This window comes from Pelobates fuscus, chromosome 5, assembly GCF_036172605.1.
Source record: "Pelobates fuscus isolate aPelFus1 chromosome 5, aPelFus1.pri, whole genome shotgun sequence".
NCBI classification, from domain to species: Eukaryota; Metazoa; Chordata; class Amphibia; order Anura; family Pelobatidae; genus Pelobates; species Pelobates fuscus.
This window is the reverse complement of record NC_086321.1, coordinates 371,253,352-371,271,976: the sequence shown is the minus strand read 5'-3', so window position 1 is coordinate 371,271,976 and position 18,625 is coordinate 371,253,352. Positions and strand designations below refer to the sequence as shown.

The 18,625-nt window shown below is 40.8% G+C and overlaps 1 protein-coding gene across 1 annotated transcript; it reads right to left on the bottom strand.

Moving 5' to 3' along the window:
• Nucleotides 1–10,194: 10,194 nt before the first annotated feature.
• COIL (coilin) lies at nt 10,195–18,537 on the bottom strand. Its single transcript, XM_063456191.1, has 7 exons — nt 18,264–18,537; nt 14,540–15,533; nt 13,902–13,988; nt 13,011–13,058; nt 12,046–12,115; nt 11,536–11,624; nt 10,195–11,173 (listed from the first exon to the last, which is right to left on the bottom strand). Exons 1-7 carry the CDS (start codon nt 18,506–18,508, stop codon nt 11,078–11,080), a joined length of 1,629 nt encoding a protein of 542 aa, XP_063312261.1. The 5' UTR covers nt 18,509–18,537; the 3' UTR covers nt 10,195–11,077.
• Nucleotides 18,538–18,625: the final 88 nt, after the last annotated feature.

The following is an 18,625-nucleotide window of genomic DNA, read 5'->3' as shown; positions in this document are numbered from 1 at the left end:
GGCAGGCATGTGATCTTCAGGAAATGGACCGCCCCTTCCTGATACTTAGTTTCGTTTCTGTAATGGCTCAAAGTCTGTCTGTTTCACTCAGTGTAAAGCTGAGAAACAAACAGAATCTGATCCCTTATCAACAGGTAAATGAGAAACAAACAGAATCTGATGTAAATAGGCAAAACCTACAGGTAGCAAACAGCCCTTGGGAGTTAACCCTTACAGTGCCAGGCTAGTCCATTCCTCTGGGGTTCACAGGGCAGAAAAACATAAAAAAAATAGTCATCTGATCTGAATTTACCTCTATAAATAAATATATGCTACAGTGACATAGGCACCAAGAAAAGAACAGCATTTAAAAAAATTTAATTATATATATATATATATATATGAGAAACAGTGGGCTGTTTTTATTATTATTATTATATATATATATATATATAGTGAAGAAACTACTCCTTGTATAATGCATTAATTTTGTTTTCTATTCGTTCAGTAGATAAAACTACCGAACACCGACCACCCCCCTGGCTCATTAACTAAAGAAGACCGCAAATTAAGGGCTCTCCCTGTGCGAGCTATAATCACAACCTGTAGCAGTTTGTGAGGAAACAGACGAACGGGTAGCTGAAATACCAGCGTTCGTTACATATATACACACACACACACACGAGCCAATAACTTTTTTTATTAAAGAACCAATTTTAATAAAGGTTACATACAATGAATGCTTAACGTATGGAGATTTGTTTTTATTAGTTAAGGAACATCTTATAAATAAGGTCCATTTGTTGCCTCGTCGCACTCTTTCGCTTGCATTGTTCATAATATTAATTAATGTTTGAGGCTCTTGCGCTCCAATTTCTGCACAGATATTCTCCTAGCACTGCTTGAGTACGTGGTTTGTTCACATACACCACCTCCACCAGATATCCCCACAGGAAGTAAACGGGAGCTGAAAGGTGGGGCGAACATGACGGCCAATCCATCTGGGAGGTTTTTTTTGCTCCCTGAACAGTTGTCTCAGTTTTGAAAATAAAATTTTACTTGTTGTGCCTTCATGAAATGACTGACACCATGATGGCTCTCCCAAGACGTTATAATATATACCTGCAACAAATAAATTGAAGTACTGACAAATAAGTATTTACCTGTTAAATCCTACTTTGATTTGGCCCACCCAGTATATACATATATTTGAATTCTCTTGGGAGCATTTGCATTCACAGAATAAAAAAACTAAACTCCTGTTACCACAACAAACACTCTATAAATTGCTAGCTAAAACCTGTAATCAACCTGTTCTACAGCTTTATAGACAGAAAGCCCAAGGACATTTGCTACACAAATCAGACATAACATTTATTATTGACTGTTATTGGGCATTAACTAGCTTTTTTTTTTTTTTTACATTGTTTATTTTTGCACAGTTCACCTTCACAGAATATGACAATAAGCATATAAATAAAAAAAAAAAAAAATAGTTTTCCCCGTAGATTGCATACGTTTCAGTACATATCAGTGGTATATGAAGGCTCAAAAAAGTCTCGGAACAGAGTCTCTAACTCACACATGGGTGTGGGGGCTTTACGTCTGTGCTAACCGCACCCACAACCATATAAAAGCCCAGCCCAAAGCACAGTGCCCTGTTGTGGTCCCTATAGCACGTTCATGTGTCCCTTTTTGGTATATATTTGGTTTTGACCTGGCTTCCTCTCGACTATTGTTTTCTGGCTCCCATGACTCGGCTTTGTTTCTCGTACTTGTGTATTTCTGGCTTCCCTTGACCATGGCTTGTTCTGACGTTCCTTCAAGTTTATTCTTTATTCCGGCTATTCTAAGGACCGGTATAGGGAATTTCTTGAATGAGAACATAAATGTCTTTGCGAGCTGTGACCCCTATGGGCTTCCTTTCGTGTGTAGCCTCAGGTTGGTGTGGCAACATATGGATGGATTCCAGTTATGAGAGTGTGCTTCAGGTAAGGCTTTGTGAAGCGAATCCTGTGGCAGGCCCAGGGTTCCCAATATGGCCCCTGCGGCAGTGAGATCCCAGATGGGTAGCTGTGTGTCACCTTGGGACATGTAGAGTGTACGGGATGGAGTCAATCTGTAGCAGATATTATGCGTTCGCAGGGCCGTGGTGAAAGGGCAAAGAGATCAGATGCCAGAGGAGAGGTCAGCAAAAAAGGTGAGTTGCATAGATTCAAAGTAGAGAGCAACCGCTGCCTTATCTCGGCCTGATTCGAACTGGACCACCACATTGAATGCTGCTGCAGCAGCCTGTTTAGGGGTAAGGCCTTGAAAAGCCTTCGCAGGAGATGAAGCAATTCAGCAGCTTCAATTTCCTAGGAAATACCTCTAATCTTGAGGTTGTTATTGTTGCGTCCTTAAGGGCGGCTATTTACCACTCCTGGGTCCCCAAGATGTGCTGTACCTCCCGTTTTTTTCACCTCTTGGAGCTGACCGGTGAGGCCTGGAGCGTATTCTGAAAGTCAACCCGTAGGCCTTCAGTACAGCTGTAGTGACCAGCGAGGAGTGGGGCAGCAACAGCCTTCGGCCTTGGTAGCTGGAGTTAACCCTCCACATTGGCTGATAGCTCCTCCGAGGAGCCTGAGCAGCCCAGGAGGGAGTACCCGGTAAGCCCAGTAGCACCTCTGGCCTGGTGAAAGAGGTCCCTGATATCATCCCCCAATCTGGGTTTATCCGGTTGGGCTTTTTTGGATTTGCGACCCATTTCCAGTTAGGCAAAGCTGGGGCACAATATTTCTTCAAAAATATTTAAAAATTTCTCTCGTAAGCACAGAGCTGAGGGAACACACGTCCATTCACCCATTATCGGTCATTTTAAATTGACTATGACTATTTCTTCACTGCTGGATCTTCATTACAGCCGCAGCCATCTTCTCCAGTCTGGCAGTGACCTTTAGTGTGTCCGATCTTGCGAATGCTCAGTCCACCCTGCACCTCGATGATTAATCACAGGGTAAAGGGTCTACAGACTCGTGCTATTGTACGCTGGGGAATGTTGAGAACTAATGAGCATTGTGGGATAATTTCACTTGACAAAAGGAAGTGGAGCTTGACTTGAAGATAGTACATATAAAAAACTTTACATTGTTTACATTGCTGCGTTAGGCCACCACTAGTGGCTGTCTTCCTAATAGTCACTAGAGACCTCCAGACCTAGTAAAACTCCGTCACATGATGTGGAAGCCCTCATAGAAAGGTATTCAAAATAAAGGATCGTATAATGCTTTCGTGTTTTTTTAATCTGGGTTTAAAATGTTCTACATACCATGGCGTGTAAATAAGGAAAACTGTTTCCTACTTACTATAGTTTAATTTTCCTGATCACTATACATCGCAGCATTTACTTCACCACTCCTCCCCTCACAGCAGAAAGGATGGGTAATAGAACTCGGAAATTGGTATAAATGGATCCACCCCCTCCCCATCAGGCAAAAGCCAAACAAGTAACCAATAGGATATTGTTAAAATATCTGCTCAGACAAGTTATTTTACCCCAGAGGCTGCTGGTCACCAACCCTATGGTATTCAAATATAGGGAATATCCTGGAGATTTAAAGCACCAGGTAGGAATTAGGGTTGTGATAACCAAACTTATAAAAGAAGCAAGTCTGGACTAAAACAAGATAAACTCTTGTAAGAAACGAGACACCCATTTGGATATCGAGAATAATAAAATAGATTAGAGGGGAACCTCCTTAAAACATAAAGACATGGTCTAGAAGTTATAAACATATTTTGACATAAAGACAAGTTAATGTCCTTCTCTAATATAGATTAAACATCCAAAGGATGGCACTTTCCAATCAGAACTTTGTCAAAAACATAACTTCCAGACACCAGGCTGGAGCAAGCCATGAAATTCCAGACATTGCTGAATGAAAACAGTCATACCCTGCTATCCAACAGGGAGGAAAAGGCTGAAACCGCCACCGTTCTCTGGATTTGTGTGTTTATTAAAGGACAGAATTCTCGCTGCCTCATCTTGCATTGAGAGCTACTTACCTGTAGTTACAGGAAACAGAAAACAATATGTGCCTGCAAGTAAAGGAACAGCCTAGTACAGAGATAGGAGAGTTTGTAAAACACTGCAACAATGAGTACCGTGAATGTTGAGAAAGTGCCTTAGCTCCTCAGCCGCCATCCTATTCTTGTATCAGCCATGTTTGCCCTCTGTATGACTTTGTGTGCATGAAGGGTTACGTGTATACATGTGTTTTGTGATTTTTTGCTCCAAGTAGTTTTATAAGAAACTTTTTTTTTTTTTCAATTCAATAATCATAAATGGATATAGTAAAGTTGCGTTATCACCTTAGGATGAGCAGTCAGAAGTGATTGAACTGACCACAGCAGGTTTAGAGTCAACTAATTACAGGGTACGGTGTTTTTATTGCATACATTAAGATACTGATCTTTTGTCATTATGCTGTTTAACTGTATATAATATATGTTTTCCATATATAGGAAGGGCAGTCTTCTTTGACTCTCTCCTTGTGCACAAGCAATAAAGGCATCTGCTTATTCAACTCTTGTGTGAAGAACCGGTGTTTTACGTTAATGAGCAATTTCACACAACAGACGCAAATACACAGAATTGACCAAGATATTTGTTTGTCTTTTTGAGAAAGTTCATTGGGAAAAGATGATCCTATTGATAAGCCTCTGAAGGGTTCCCTCTATGCATGCGCGCGGGGGGGGAGGGTCGAGGAATTTGACTGATTAAAGGCAACAAGATGCAGGCAATTTACATGCCCATATAATGTCTTGCACTAGAAAAAATTACAGATTTTTTTTCTTCTGATAAGAGCTTGTAGTCTTGTCAGTGTGCCTGACACAAACTTTCCTTTCTCACAACCAGCACCCAAATTCCTTGGGAAGCTGTCACCCCCTCTCTGACTACCCTTAGATATACAGTGACCTTTGAGTCTAACAGACCATTAGCCTTGACTACTTTAATTATTTTCTCTGTGGTCTTAGGTGCTCCCAACTTGCCCAGTTACAGTCTATAATGAATGCGGTGCCAAGGCTCATGTTCCTGGGGACTTCTCTAGGGCTGCACTGTTCCTATGGAACGCCCTTCCCCTCTCTGTTAGACTCTCACCCAACCTCCACACCTTTAAAAAAAAATCTTTGCATTTCAATTAAACTGTAAATAGCTCTTCCTCCCCGCACCCAGATTCCTCTCCTGAAACGGTCATCAAAACAAAACACTAAACCCTCAATGAATACTATACTAGCAACCTACTACCCAACCCTTACATAGTTACATAGTTACATAGCTGAAAAGAGACTTGCGTCCATCAAGTTCAGCCTTCCTCACATATGTTTTTTGCTGTTGATCCAAAAGAAGGCAAAAAACCCCCAGTTTGAAGCACTTCCAATATTGCAACAAGCTAGGAAAAAAATTCCTTCTTGACCCCATAATGGCAGTCAGATTTATCCTTGGATCAAGCAGTTATTACCCTACATTATATCCTTGAATATTCTGTTTTTGCAAGTATGCATCTAGTAGCTGTTTGAACATCTGTATGGACTCTGATAAAACCACTTCTTCAGGCAGAGAATTCCACATCCTGATTGTTCTTACAGTAAAAAAAAACCTTTCCTTTGCCTTAGACGAAATCTTCTTTCTTCTAGTCTAAACGCATGACCTCGTGTCCTATGTAAAGTCCGGTTTGTGAATAGATTTCCACACAATGGTTTGTATTGGCCTCGAATATATTTGTATAATGTTATCATATCCCCTCTCAGGCAACGTTTTTCTAAACTAAATAGGTTTAAATTTGTTAACCTTTCTTCATAGCTGATATGTTCCATTCCTTTTATTAATTTTGTAGCCGGCCTCTGCACTTTTTCTAGTGCCATGATATCCTTCTTTAGAACAGGTGCCCAAAATTGCACAGCATATTCAATGTGTGGTCTTACCAGTGATTTATAAAGAGGCAAAATGATATTCTCGTCCCCGAGAATGAATGCCCTTTTTCATGCATGACAATACCCTACTGGCCTTGGCCACTGCTGATTGACATTGCACATTGTTGCATAGTTTGTTGTCTATAACAATTCCCAAGTCTATAACAATTCCCAAGTCCTTTTCGTGTGTTGTTATCCCTAATTCGCTTCCATTAAGGGTATACGTTGCTTGTGTATTCTTTACGCCGAAGTAATGTTTCAACATTAAATTTCAGCTGCCATTTGAGTGCCCAGTCCTCCAGTCTATCTAAATCCCTCTGCAGCAAGGTAATATCTTGCTCACATTGTATTATTTTACAAAGTTTTGTGTCATCTGCAAACACTGAAACATGACTTTCAATGCTGTGTTCAAGATCATTTATAAACATGTTAAATAGAAGGGGTCACAGAACAGACCCCTGAGGGACACCACTTGCCACCTCTGTCCAGCTTGAAAATTTACCATTAACGACAACTCTTTGTACTCTGTTTTTAAGCACAAGCATTTTCATCTAGACCGATTTCCTTGAGTTTGAACACTAATCTTCTGTGTGGAACTGTATCAAATGCCTTGGCAAAGTCCAAATAGATCACATCCACTGCAACACCCTGATCTATACTTCTACTTACTTCTTCGTAGAATGCAATCAAGTTAGTGTGACAAGACCTGTGCTTCATAAAACCGTGCTGATTTTTGCTGATAACCATGTTCTTCTCAAGGAATTCTTGAATATAATCCCTTAATAACCTTTCAAATATTTTACCAGCCACAGAAGTTAAGCTCACAGGTCTATAATTTCCAGGCGAGGATTTTGAACCCTTTTTGAATATAGGAACCACATCTGCCTTCCTCCAATCCTCCGGAACACTTCCTGAAAGAAAAGAATCTTGAAAGATAAAAAACAGAGGTTCACTTATTTCTACACTTCGTTCCTTAAGTTACCTTTTTATCACTCCACTCTAACACAAGCATGTCAAACTCAAAGTCTGGCACGGGCCACATAAACAAGGTTTAAGTTTATGTGGGCCGCACACACACTCACTGACAGACAGACACACACATATAGGGGAAGGAGGTGGAAGCTATAGGGGGACACTCATAGTGGGGTTTACCCACACAAACTACCAAAGTAGTGAAAAAGGGGGAGAGAACAGTTGAGTGCCCTAAAGAGGGATTAAAAATTAACTTTTAATAGATATGTTTAAAATAAACGTACAGTGCTATGTATATCAAAAATTAGAAACCGGTAGTAACCAATTTAGAAGAATCAAATAGTAATAAATAGATAATTGTGGTGTAATTCCATTGATGCTTAAATTACTTTAAATTGGATACAAACAAATTGGTGCCGGTCTATATATCCAAGATTAGAAAAATAGAAAAAGGTAGTACCCAATTTGAAAATCAATTGTAGTAAATAGATAATGGTGGTGTAATACCTATTGATGCTTGAATTATTTTAAATTGGATACAAGTAAAATGGTGACGAACTTTAATCACAATAAATAGTAGATAGAAATGTAAAAGACCTATAGCAAACTGCAGAGGATCTGTTCAAAAGTTTTCAGAATGCCTCTGGGAGATACAGACTGCAACAGTACAATGTTGCAGTTTATAATTAAACTGTAACCGAAACTGTATTACTGAGTTCTATCTGAGAAGAGCAGTATAACTGTGACAGAACCTGTATTGCTGATTTCTGTCTGTGGGGAGCAGAATAGCTCTGAATAGCTCCGAAAAATAGAAGAGAAACTCAAGTGATAAATAAGGGGTCACAGAGAAGACAAGTTAGCTTAGGTAATAGCCGTTCACCATTTAGAAGCCTTCCAGTATTGTCGTTGCAATACAGAGGCTAAAAAGGCTGTCTGAGAAACTGGGAACGGATTGGCACATATTGTAAAGCCCCAGCGCCCTAAATGACGATTAGATCCCTCGGGGTGACGAAAAAATGTATCGTGATACCAGTCTCCCCAGTTACAGACAGACTATAAGTACGGGATTCAGAGGAGAGTGTGGACAAATAAAATCTATGAGCCACACAGCAGGATGTTGCTAGGAATCACCGTTGGCCCCTGACGCGCGCGTTTCGTCCACATCTCATCAGAGGGGAGCCGATGTGTGGTACGTGGCCGGTTATTTAAAGGACAAGAATCGCCGTGATTGGGGGATTCAAAAAGCCCGCTGTTGCGGTCTGGCCAATCAGGATTGGTTTCGTAAATGACGTAAGATTAAGAATGAGAAGGGGGGGTTTTAACCCTGTCGGGTCGAAAATCACTATATCGGTCATATGAAGAGAGAAGAAAAAAACCTTTTGAAGCCCTACAGTCGTCACCTAATGTGTAAATAGGTGTACTTGGGTATAGTGGGAGTTAAGAATGTATTTCACACTAGCACATCCTGTTGTCATATAAGTTTTAGGCAAGAGGAATGTGCTATATAGATGCCCAAAACCCGATGTTTGTTAAAAGTACAATGTCCCAGATTTATATCAGTTGTCACACACAAAGATGAGGATTGACCGCAATATGTCAGCAGAAACGGTTATCTATGTGGCTGGGATCGGGAAAGCAGGCTGCAGATTAATAAGTAGCCTGAGGAAAGATATAGTAAACTCCACTGTAAGGAGATGGAAGAGTGCAGTGGTGGAGCTATAACAGCCGTTTGGTATGGCTGTCCGTTCAATACTGGCCGTGGAAATAAATAGTGTACCTCATTGTGTACTATAAAGGAGGGGGCATTATATGCCCGCTATGTCAGCACTGTTCCTGTGTAGAATAAGGGATTGATGGTGCACGTTATTTTTGTTACTGATAGTTGGGCATGTAATTGCGTAGTGTGTATATGGGAATAGTGATGCCCTCTTACCATCTTAACTTGGTACCTTCACTAGGCAAGTGCCTGCGTTATGTTAAGCCTGTCGTCGGCCCAGGGAATATGCTAACAGATTATATAAGGATGATTTGCAAAGTGCAGTTAATAAGCCATATCCGCCGATCGATGAGAGTGACTGCTCCATTAGTTAAATATACAGAGCGGAAAGGAGCTTGGAAGTGCAGTTGCAAGGTGAGTAGTGGCATTGCTAGCCCGGGACACACACATATATACTCACAGACAGACACACACACACTTTTCTTTATTGCTCCCTACCTTATGGGGCATCTCCCTGGGGTCCTTCCTGCTCCTCACTGCTCCCTTGCACGGTTTAGTGATGCCGGAATATGACATCATATTCCGGAGCCCAGCTTCACATCAGTCAGCGTGTGCGAGGGAGCAGTGATGAGCAGGAACACTGAGCTCCCTCGCTGGCCGGGTAAGTTTTAGCAGAGCAGGCATCTGCAATGTGGGGAAATCAGGTGCCTACTCTGCTATAACACCAGCATGTACCCGCGGCTCGCCGGGCCACATGCGGTCTTGAGTTTGACACGCTTGCTCTAGCATGTAAGCTCATTGAGCAGTGCCCTCAATCCCTCTGTTCCTGTGCATTAAACTTGTCTGGTTACGTGAATGGATTCAATATTGCCAACGTGTCTGAATAGGTTGCTTCCTTTTTTTTTTTAACTATTCTAATGATTTAAATAGTCTTTAAATCCCAGTGTAATGACATCAAAATCGTCACAATGTAAATTTAACTGAACAGCTAGAGGATGTTTCTGGAGACCCTAGGTTTCTTGTTCTGCCATATAAATTTGCCTATAGTTTGTTCGAGTGGTCCCTGGTCCGATCTAATTATTCTAATTGGGAGTGCCTGAAACAAAAACAATATTCTAGGGCTAGGCAATACATTCATTTTCACTGAATGAATCCTCCCTATCCAAGATATTGCTTTCTCCGTCCAGTTTTCCATGTCTGTCATTAATGTCCTAATTAACCGGATGTAGTTTTGTTGGTATAATTGTGATGGGTGTGCCGCCACTCTTACGCCTAAATATTTAATGCGGTCTTTCGTTATTCGCAGCTTGTGTGTCTTTCCTATATAAGATATGTCTGCCTCTGACACGCCTAAGGGAAGTCCACTAGACTTGTTCATATTTACTCTGTATCCGGCCAGTTCCCCAAAACTTCTTCAATTTATCCGTTAATGCTAATAGATGTTCTTGGAACTAAACCCTATTTCTGCTGGACACCAAATGTAACAAATACGTTATTTCTGTAAAACTAAAAAAAAAAAAAAAAAAAAAAAAAAAACAGGTCACCATTAACCCAGATTTTTACAAAAAAAAATACTTTTATATTACAAGCAAACATGTTTTTATAACAAAAGATAAACACTGTGGATAAGGTTTATACAATGGAAAATAAAATGGGAATTGTTTGGATCCCATGGTAGAAATACTTTTTAAAATATCTAAATATGGTTTCACAGTTTAATATTAAAATGATCTCCTTCTGTGACGGATCAGAACATACAGAAACCCCTGTAAAACATCTGCACATGCCGCAATCCTTATTAACAGACTAGTGTATCAAGATTCAATCAGAAATAACCACCTCTATCTCAGCCACATAATCAAGTCGTCCAACCTGGATGACACGGATTGGCTGAGAGCACTTCGCAAACTCGCTCAGCACTCTCAGCCAACCAATGTTGTCCACATTGGATGGAACAAACATTGATCAATAGCAAGTGTTAGCAGTGAGCAGTCGTGTTGCCTAGAGTGTCCTTTTAAAACAAGCAAAACAATGAGAAAGCAAAACCAAGAGGTTGGAAATTAAAATTAGGCATCCAGTTCCTTGGTGATCAATTTGATGTATTATTATGATAACTAACCAGTCCCCCCCTCTTATTTTGTTTAAATTATTCAATAATTTGTCTGATTCTTACTTCTTTCTCTAGATTTGTAATTGAGGGCTACCACCTTAATCTACCCCTCTTAACAGGCTGCCGCTTCTTTACAGAACAAAACATAGGTGGCGGCAAACAATACATTTAAAATAATAAATGTAATTTTACAGTGCTGGATCATGTCCTCAAAAGATCAAGCCACCACCCAGATCAGTGCCACTGTTCACTGATCCCATTAGAGGACAAAACTTCAACAGTTTGATACGAAAACATGCCCCGGATGTATGGTCACAATCCCCAAAACAGACATATTCGAAAAGTAATCAGGAAGCAATGTTAGCTGCCTGTGATCCAGGCCCTTCGGGTGAATATTCCACAATAAGTCTCGGCTCAATCAACGAGCTCCACTTCTCTCTGATCTGAAATGAAAATCAGTGACGATAAAGTTGCCATTAAATAGTCGACATTAACACAAAACAAATACATGTGAATGTAAGAAACCAGCAGCAATACAGCAAAACCTTAATGTGTTAATTCAAAGGATGAAATTTAAGGAGACTCAAAGTACCCAAATAGATTTTCTCAAAAAACTGCACATGTGAAGGAAGCCGAGAGATAAAGCTGCCAAACTGTACATGATCAACAACAGATCTCTTTATAGCGCTATATGCAACTTACCTTGCTTTCTTAGAACACTGTGACCTACCTGAATTGTCTTTTGGTTCTGAATTAGCAAGGGTTTTAGAACAGACTATTTATTACAGATCTGTATGTGACCCACCTTACTTTCCTGAGTTACTGCATATTCTACAATGTCTGTTCCATCCTCGGTCTGATACACAAGGTCAAATTTCCCAGGTTCCTTCTCTTCTAAAATATATATAAAAAAAAAATTAAAATAGCTTTAATTAGAACAAATTATATTCAGTAAAAAAATGTGTCTTAATGGGTGTGAACAACAGACAAGATTACAATTTAAAACTAAATGTAGGTAGATTCAGATGAAAATACATTGAATGGATAAGTCTAAACACCAAAACCACTTCAGCTTAATGAAAGGCTTGTGATGTGTAGACCACGCCCCAGCAGTCTCACTGCTCAATTATCAGCCTTGAGGAGTCAAATGACTGCATTTCAACATCTCTAGCCCCACCTTCCCTGGCTGTCAATCACGCAGCCTAACTTCCCCTAAACATATTCTAGATAGTGCAGCTCACCCTGCTAGATCACAACCTTTGCATTTTACGTAATTTCAAGAGGGATGTAACTTCAACCGACAGCCGACACTTACTTGTCTGACGTGAAAGAATTTCCACTTCTAGCTCTTTTGTTAAAGGATCGTAATTCAGGAGTTTTCCTTCCTAAATTTACAAACATACATCAATACATGTGTATTAAACCTTTTTTTTTTTTTTTATATTCTACAGTACTGAATTACGCTATTATTTTACAATAGAACATATATATCTTATAACTTATCAGCAAACACAGCATGTTGGCCCAGGACATCCATGAAAACAAGAGAAATATCAAGGTATCCTGCCTGGTAAAATATTCGATTAATAAATAAATGTTATCTATATGGCCCCTTGATCAAATACACTTGTAGATTAATTTAGAATTACTGAAGTGTAGCGAGAAAAACAAAACAAAAACTAATTTTAAAAGGTAGAAGAAAGATTTTGAAAAATTATCCAACTCTGCTACAGTCATGGCTTGACCATTAGAACTTTAATTCTTCCATTCAGTTTCCAGTTCATTACAATTTAATGATGCGTGAATAAGTACATTGGTTCTTTTACAGCAAAGACTCCATTTTAAAAAGGCCTGAAAGGGAAGTAGCCAAGACTGTCTATGCCATGCATATCATTACAACACAGGGTTTGATGCATGTCTCTATAAGACAATATATTGCACTCTATTTGTTCCCACCGGTGTTGTAAAGCAGTATACACTACATTTTGTTTGTAAAGTTTAATTTTATTTTTAAAACTGGTGCCACCAGCATAGGAAGAGAGATTTGTGAAACACGGTTTTGGTTGGAATAAGCATTTAAACTTAAATGTACACAAAAGGTATTTTATTCTCCATGTTAGGCTGTTTAGATTACAAAATACCTTATTACTAAGTAATATTAAAAAGCACCCTCTAAATTTTATAACAACACCTTTTCAGTGTTCATTAGGGAACAAATGTGTATGTGTGTATATATATATTGGAGGTTCACAGACTTGGCTTACATTTCAAACAAAATACCTTGTAATCTGAAACTTCGGGAGTGTAGTTTTCTGTCAATTCAAGGAGCTACAAAAGGAAACATAACATTTCAAGAGAGTTTAAAGGGCAATAGTAAAACACAAAAATGATGGCACTTTGAATATGTGTATATTAACAAGGGCTCAAAAAGTCCACTCGCCACTAGCCATTGGCAAATGAAAATCAGTGACGAGTATGCCATTCTACTAAAGGCTTATTTCATGGTCTACGATGGGTGATATTTTATTGCAACTACCCCACTTTGATACGATTTGTTTGCTGCAATTATACAGAGGCACCAGCTACATGATTCTTCAGGCTGGCATAATGTATACACATATTTTATCTCTTTGACCACTGACTACTAAATAGTATTGTGTGTTTGATTTTGTGTTTTTGTTTAATTTATTGTAGTTAACGATTTTTGAACAATTGTAATCATTTTTATACGATGCGTCAGGCTCGTCATGTAAAAGTATTTGACGATCCTCTGATTCTTAACGGGTTAAAGCAGGCTGGTTAAATATAACGAGTTAGGACAAAGAAATGGGACCTGGAGCTTTGGACTGTCTGCCATATGGTCAGGTTGTTATAAACTTCCATCGTCATCTAGCTTCACTGCAGCAAGGAAGAGCTCAATCGTTGTCTTTTACTGACCGCCTGTAGCATTTCCTCAACAGTCAGCATTTTAAGGGATTATCCAGGGTTCACAAACACTCTTCATCCAGTCAATGAGTTAAGTCTAAAGTTGAGCAAAACTGAGATTTCTAAAGAGGAATGAATGTGACCTCCCACACACGTTGCACTTGTAAAAACTTAGCAGACTGGCTGGTCCAATATTACTAGTATCTGCACAAGGACCAAAATATTCACATCAATAGTAGTACTTACTTTAAAGGCAATACGTGTACCAGTTTGTGGAGGAGCAGCAAGCAGAGGAAGTGCATTGTAATCTTTTTTGGGCATATCTGGTGGATTCTAAAAATAAAACGTAAAAATTACTGAGTAACTGTGCTCAGAAGTAAAATCTATTTCTTAAAATCACAATAAGGTTTGACGTTTTAAAGGTCATTCCCTTGAAGGACAAGAGTTAGGTCATTTATCGTATTAATTTGCAAAGAAACCTCTAACTAAATCCTCTGCATGGTAACAATTGTAGATTGTAAGTAGGATTTTGTTCTAGGAAGGACTGACCCATAAATAGATTTTTGACCTTAGTATATTTGCTTCCCACCAATTAGTTCACCCTAGACCTATGGTCTACTACATTTTTATTGTGGGTCGGTCCTTGCAAAGGCCACAGGGGTCTATTTACTAAACTTTCATTCAGTTCAATTCTCCGGCACTCTGTTGTTGTAATACCTCTGTGGTTTGCTCTAATTACTGACAACCGAATGCTATGAGAATTGAGCCAAATGAATCTCACTAAACTTCCAAAAAAAGTGGACTGAATGCTTTCCAGTAACTGTTTGTTTAGTCCCTAGTTTAACCTAGGCAGCTTATGCTCTGAAAACATATCGGGCTCTTACCTGGATGACAAAGGACCTATTTGTTACCGGCTCGTTCAGCTGCTGCTGTTTCAGTGTGTCTTTATCGTAACTTTTAAAGAAATTTTCATTGTCTCTCCCTCTTCCAGGGTTTCCATGCCCTCCTCTCATTCTAAACCCACGACTGCACTGCCCCCTCCATGGAAAGTCTCCTCTTCCACGTCCCAAGCCACGTCCCATGGCACAGGATTTGGGTAATGGTCCCTGCGGCACACCTACAGGTACTGGAGAGTTTCCGTTCGGTATATGTAGTGGATCAGAAACCGAGGAATTTGTAGCAGCAATTGTTTTTTTGATGACGAAGGTATCAGAGTCAGAGCTCTCAGCATCATCTTTCCTCTGCAAATCTACAGATGAGATTTTCAGAGGTTGAGGGCTAATTGTCTCTTTACTTTTGCTACCATGATCATTGGTAACCAAATCTTTACTAGAGTCTGTGTCTGAGCTAGAAGATGAAGACGCTTTTTTCTTGGCCTTTTTAGAAGACGTTAAAGTTTCAGTAATGGTAAATACAGTCTTTGCCCCTTGGACACTAGTGTTAGCTTTATTCTCTTGAGTGTGCTTTGAAGACGGCATTAGGGAATCATCACACAAGTTTTTAGCCTTCTTAGATTTAAGCGTTTTCTTGGTCTCGTTCACTGCAGTTGGTGCCTTAGTAACATCCAATGTTTTTGTTTTCTTCTTGACTTTTTCCTTCTGTGATTTTTTTGCTTCGTCTGCAGATTCGTCTGAATGGATGTCCGAGGAGACATCCCTCCTGCTTTTCTTCCGTTTAGTTTTTTTAACCGACTCTGGATCACTCACAGCTTTGAGGATTTGTTGAGAGTCAGCCTTCAGTTTTTTTGGTTTTATTCCCACAGCGTCTTCATCGTCCTCCGATCTTGGACAGTGTCTTTTCTTAGTTTTTTTTGATGGCGATACAAATATAGTTCCCGATTTAGGTGGATCTTCCAGATAACTTTCATCCCATTTAACTCTATGAGAGGGGGGATGAGAAATCACATCAGCTTGGCATTTAAACAGGTACTGTGGTAAAAATCCCCATCAGTACAAACATGCAACATCTAAAGTGTCACACTGCAATCCCTTAAATGTTTTTGATCTACATCTCCCATAATATGCTTTAAATCTATGATTAACCAACAACTATGAGTAGTACAGTTTGATATTACTAGCTTAGGGTTCTGTTACTATGTTTATTGTGCAAGTAAATATAATAACCACAGACTATGAGGCACAATCAAAGAAACATAGCCTCGATTTTAACCATAGTAAAGTATGAGAACAAAGTGTATTGATGGGGCAATTACCTAGGAGATATCAAGTATGCCAACTAGAATGAAGAAAAAAAAAATTCAACCACCTCCCCTTCCCATGACAGACAGACAGACCCCTCAACCCTCCCCGCGACAGACCCCTCAAACATCCTCCTTGATTGACAACAGACCCCTCAACCTTCCTCTGTGACCGATAGTAGATCTCTCACCTATCCAGTGACAGATCTCTGCACCCCCCCCAACTGAAGGTTAATCTCTCAATAAATGCCCCCTTACTTGACGCAGTATTAGTAATTTACTATAATAAATGCCCCCTTACTTGACGCAGTATTAGTAATTATAATAATTGCGGCTTACTTGACTCAGTATTACTAATTTATTATGATAATTGCCCCTTACTTGACGCAGTATTAGTAACTGCGGCTCGCTTGACGCACTATTAGTAACTGCGGCTCGCTTGACGCACTATTAGTAACTGCGGCTCGCTTGACGCAGTATTAGTAACTGCGGCTCGCTTGACGCAGTATTAGTAACTGCGGCTCGCTTGACGCAGTATTAGTAACTGCGGCTCGCTTGACGCAGTATTAGTAACTGCGGCTCGCTTGACGCAGTATTAGTAACTGCGGCTCGCTTGACGCAGTATTAGTAACTGCGGCTCGCTTGGCGCAGTATTAGTAACTGCGGCTCGCTTGGCGCAGTATTAGTAACTGCGGCTCGCTTGGCGCAGTATTAGTAACTGCGGCTCGCTTGGCGCAGTATTAGTAACTGCGGCTCGCTTGGCGCAGTATTAGTAACTGCGGCTCGCTTGGCGCAGTATTAGTAACTGCGGCTCGCTTGGCGCAGTATTAGTAACTGCGGCTCGCTTGGCGCAGTATTAGTAACTGCGGCTCGCTTGACGCAGTATTAGTAACTGCGGCTCGCTTGACGCAGTATTAGTAACTGCGGCTCGCTTGACGCAGTATTAGTAACTGCGGCTCGCTTGACGCAGTATTAGTAACTGCGGCTCGCTTGACGCAGTATTAGTAACTGCGGCTCGCTTGACGCAGTATTAGTAACTGCGGCTCGCTTGACGCAGTATTAGTAACTGCGGCTCGCTTGACGCAGTATTAGTAACTGCGGCTCGCTTGACGCAGTATTAGTAACTGCGGCTCGCTTGACGCAGTATTAGTAACTGCGGCTCGCTTGACGCAGTATTAGTAACTGCGGCTCGCTTGACGCAGTATTAGTAACTGCGGCTCGCTTGACGCAGTATTAGTAACTGCGGCTCGCTTGACGCAGTATTAGTAACTGCGGCTCGCTTGACGCAGTATTAGTAACTGCGGCTCGCTTGACGCAGTATTAGTAATTGCGGCTCGCTTGACGCAGTATTAGTAATTGCGGCTCGCTTGACGCACTATTAGTAATTAAGGCTCGCTTGACGCAGTATTAGTAATTGCGGCTCACTTGACGCAGTATTAGTAATTAAGGCTCGCTTGACGCACTATTAGTAACTGCGGCTCGCTTGACGCAGTATTAGTAATTAAGGCTCGCTTGACGCACTATTAGTAACTGCGGCTCGCTTGACGCAGTATTAGTAACTGCGGCTTACTTGACGCAGTATTAGTAATTGCGGCTTACTTGACGCAGTATTAGTAATTGCGGCTTACTTGACGCAGTATTAGTAATTGCGGCTTACTTGACGCAGTATTAGTAATTGCGGCTTACTTGACGCAGTATTAGTAATTGCGGCTTACTTGACGCAGTATTAGTAATTGCGGCTTACTTGACGCAGTATTAGTAATTGCGGCTTACTTGACGCAGTATTAGTAATTGCGGCTTACTTGACGCAGTATTAGTAATTGCGGCTTACTTGACGCAGTATTAGTAATTGCGGCTTACTTGACGCAGTATTAGTAATTGCGGCTTACTTGACGCAGTATTAGTAATTGCGGCTTACTTGACGCAGTATTAGTAATTGCGGCTTACTTGACGCAGTATTAGTAATTGCGGCTTACTTGACGCAGTATTAGTAATTGCGGCTTACTTGACGCAGTATTAGTAATTGCGGCTTACTTGACGCAGTATTAGTAATTGCGGCTTACTTGACGCAGTATTAGTAATTGCGGCTTACTTGACGCAGTATTAGTAATTGCGGCTTACTTGACGCAGTATTAGTAATTGCGGCTTACTTGACGCAGTATTAGTAATTGCGGCTTACTTGACGCAGTATTAGTAATTGCGGCTTACTTGACGCAGTATTAGTAATTGCGGCTTACTTGACGCAGTATTAGTAATTGCGGCTTACTTGACGCAGTATTAGTAATTGCGGCTTACTTGACGCAGTATTAGTAATTGCGGCTTACTTGACGCAGTATTAGTAATTGCGGCTTACTTGACGCAGTATTAGTAATTGCGGCTTACTTGACGCAGTATTAGTAATTGCGGCTTACTTGACGCAGTCGTTGTCCCGCACCAGCAGGATGCTCTCCCCGGGGGGCAGCAGGCAGCTCTCCACATACAGGCTCAGGCCGCCCGGCTGCCCATAGAAGTAGCGGTCCCGAATGACGCTGCTGAGATCGGCCACCACCCGGCAGCGGGTCTGATCCACCAATAACCACAGCATGGAGCTCTGCGGAACGGCGGGCGGCGGGAAATCAAACAGCAGCTTCACACGCACCGCGCTGGGCGCCACCATCTTCACAGGAGACCAACAAAGCCGGATCACCTCTGTGATTGGCTCATTACTGGTCATATGACCGACTGTGCGTGTCAAGCCTCGCTCCTGGCTTCCCGTGCTGTGATTGGTTAATCT

Bases quoted from the DNA above. Each gene is read 5' to 3' on its own strand.
- COIL (XM_063456191.1), bottom strand. From the start codon at position 18,508: ATGGTGGCGCCCAGCGCGGTGCGTGTGAAGCTGCTGTTTGATTTCCCG. The intron at 13,989-14,539 runs GTAAGAGCCCGA...TTTTATTTTTAG, and splicing joins ATAGGTCCTTTGTCATCCAG to AATCCACCAGATATGCCCAA. The intron at 11,625-12,045 runs GTAAGTGTCGGC...TATATATTTTAG, and splicing joins AATTCTTTCACGTCAGACAA to AAGAGAAGGAACCTGGGAAA.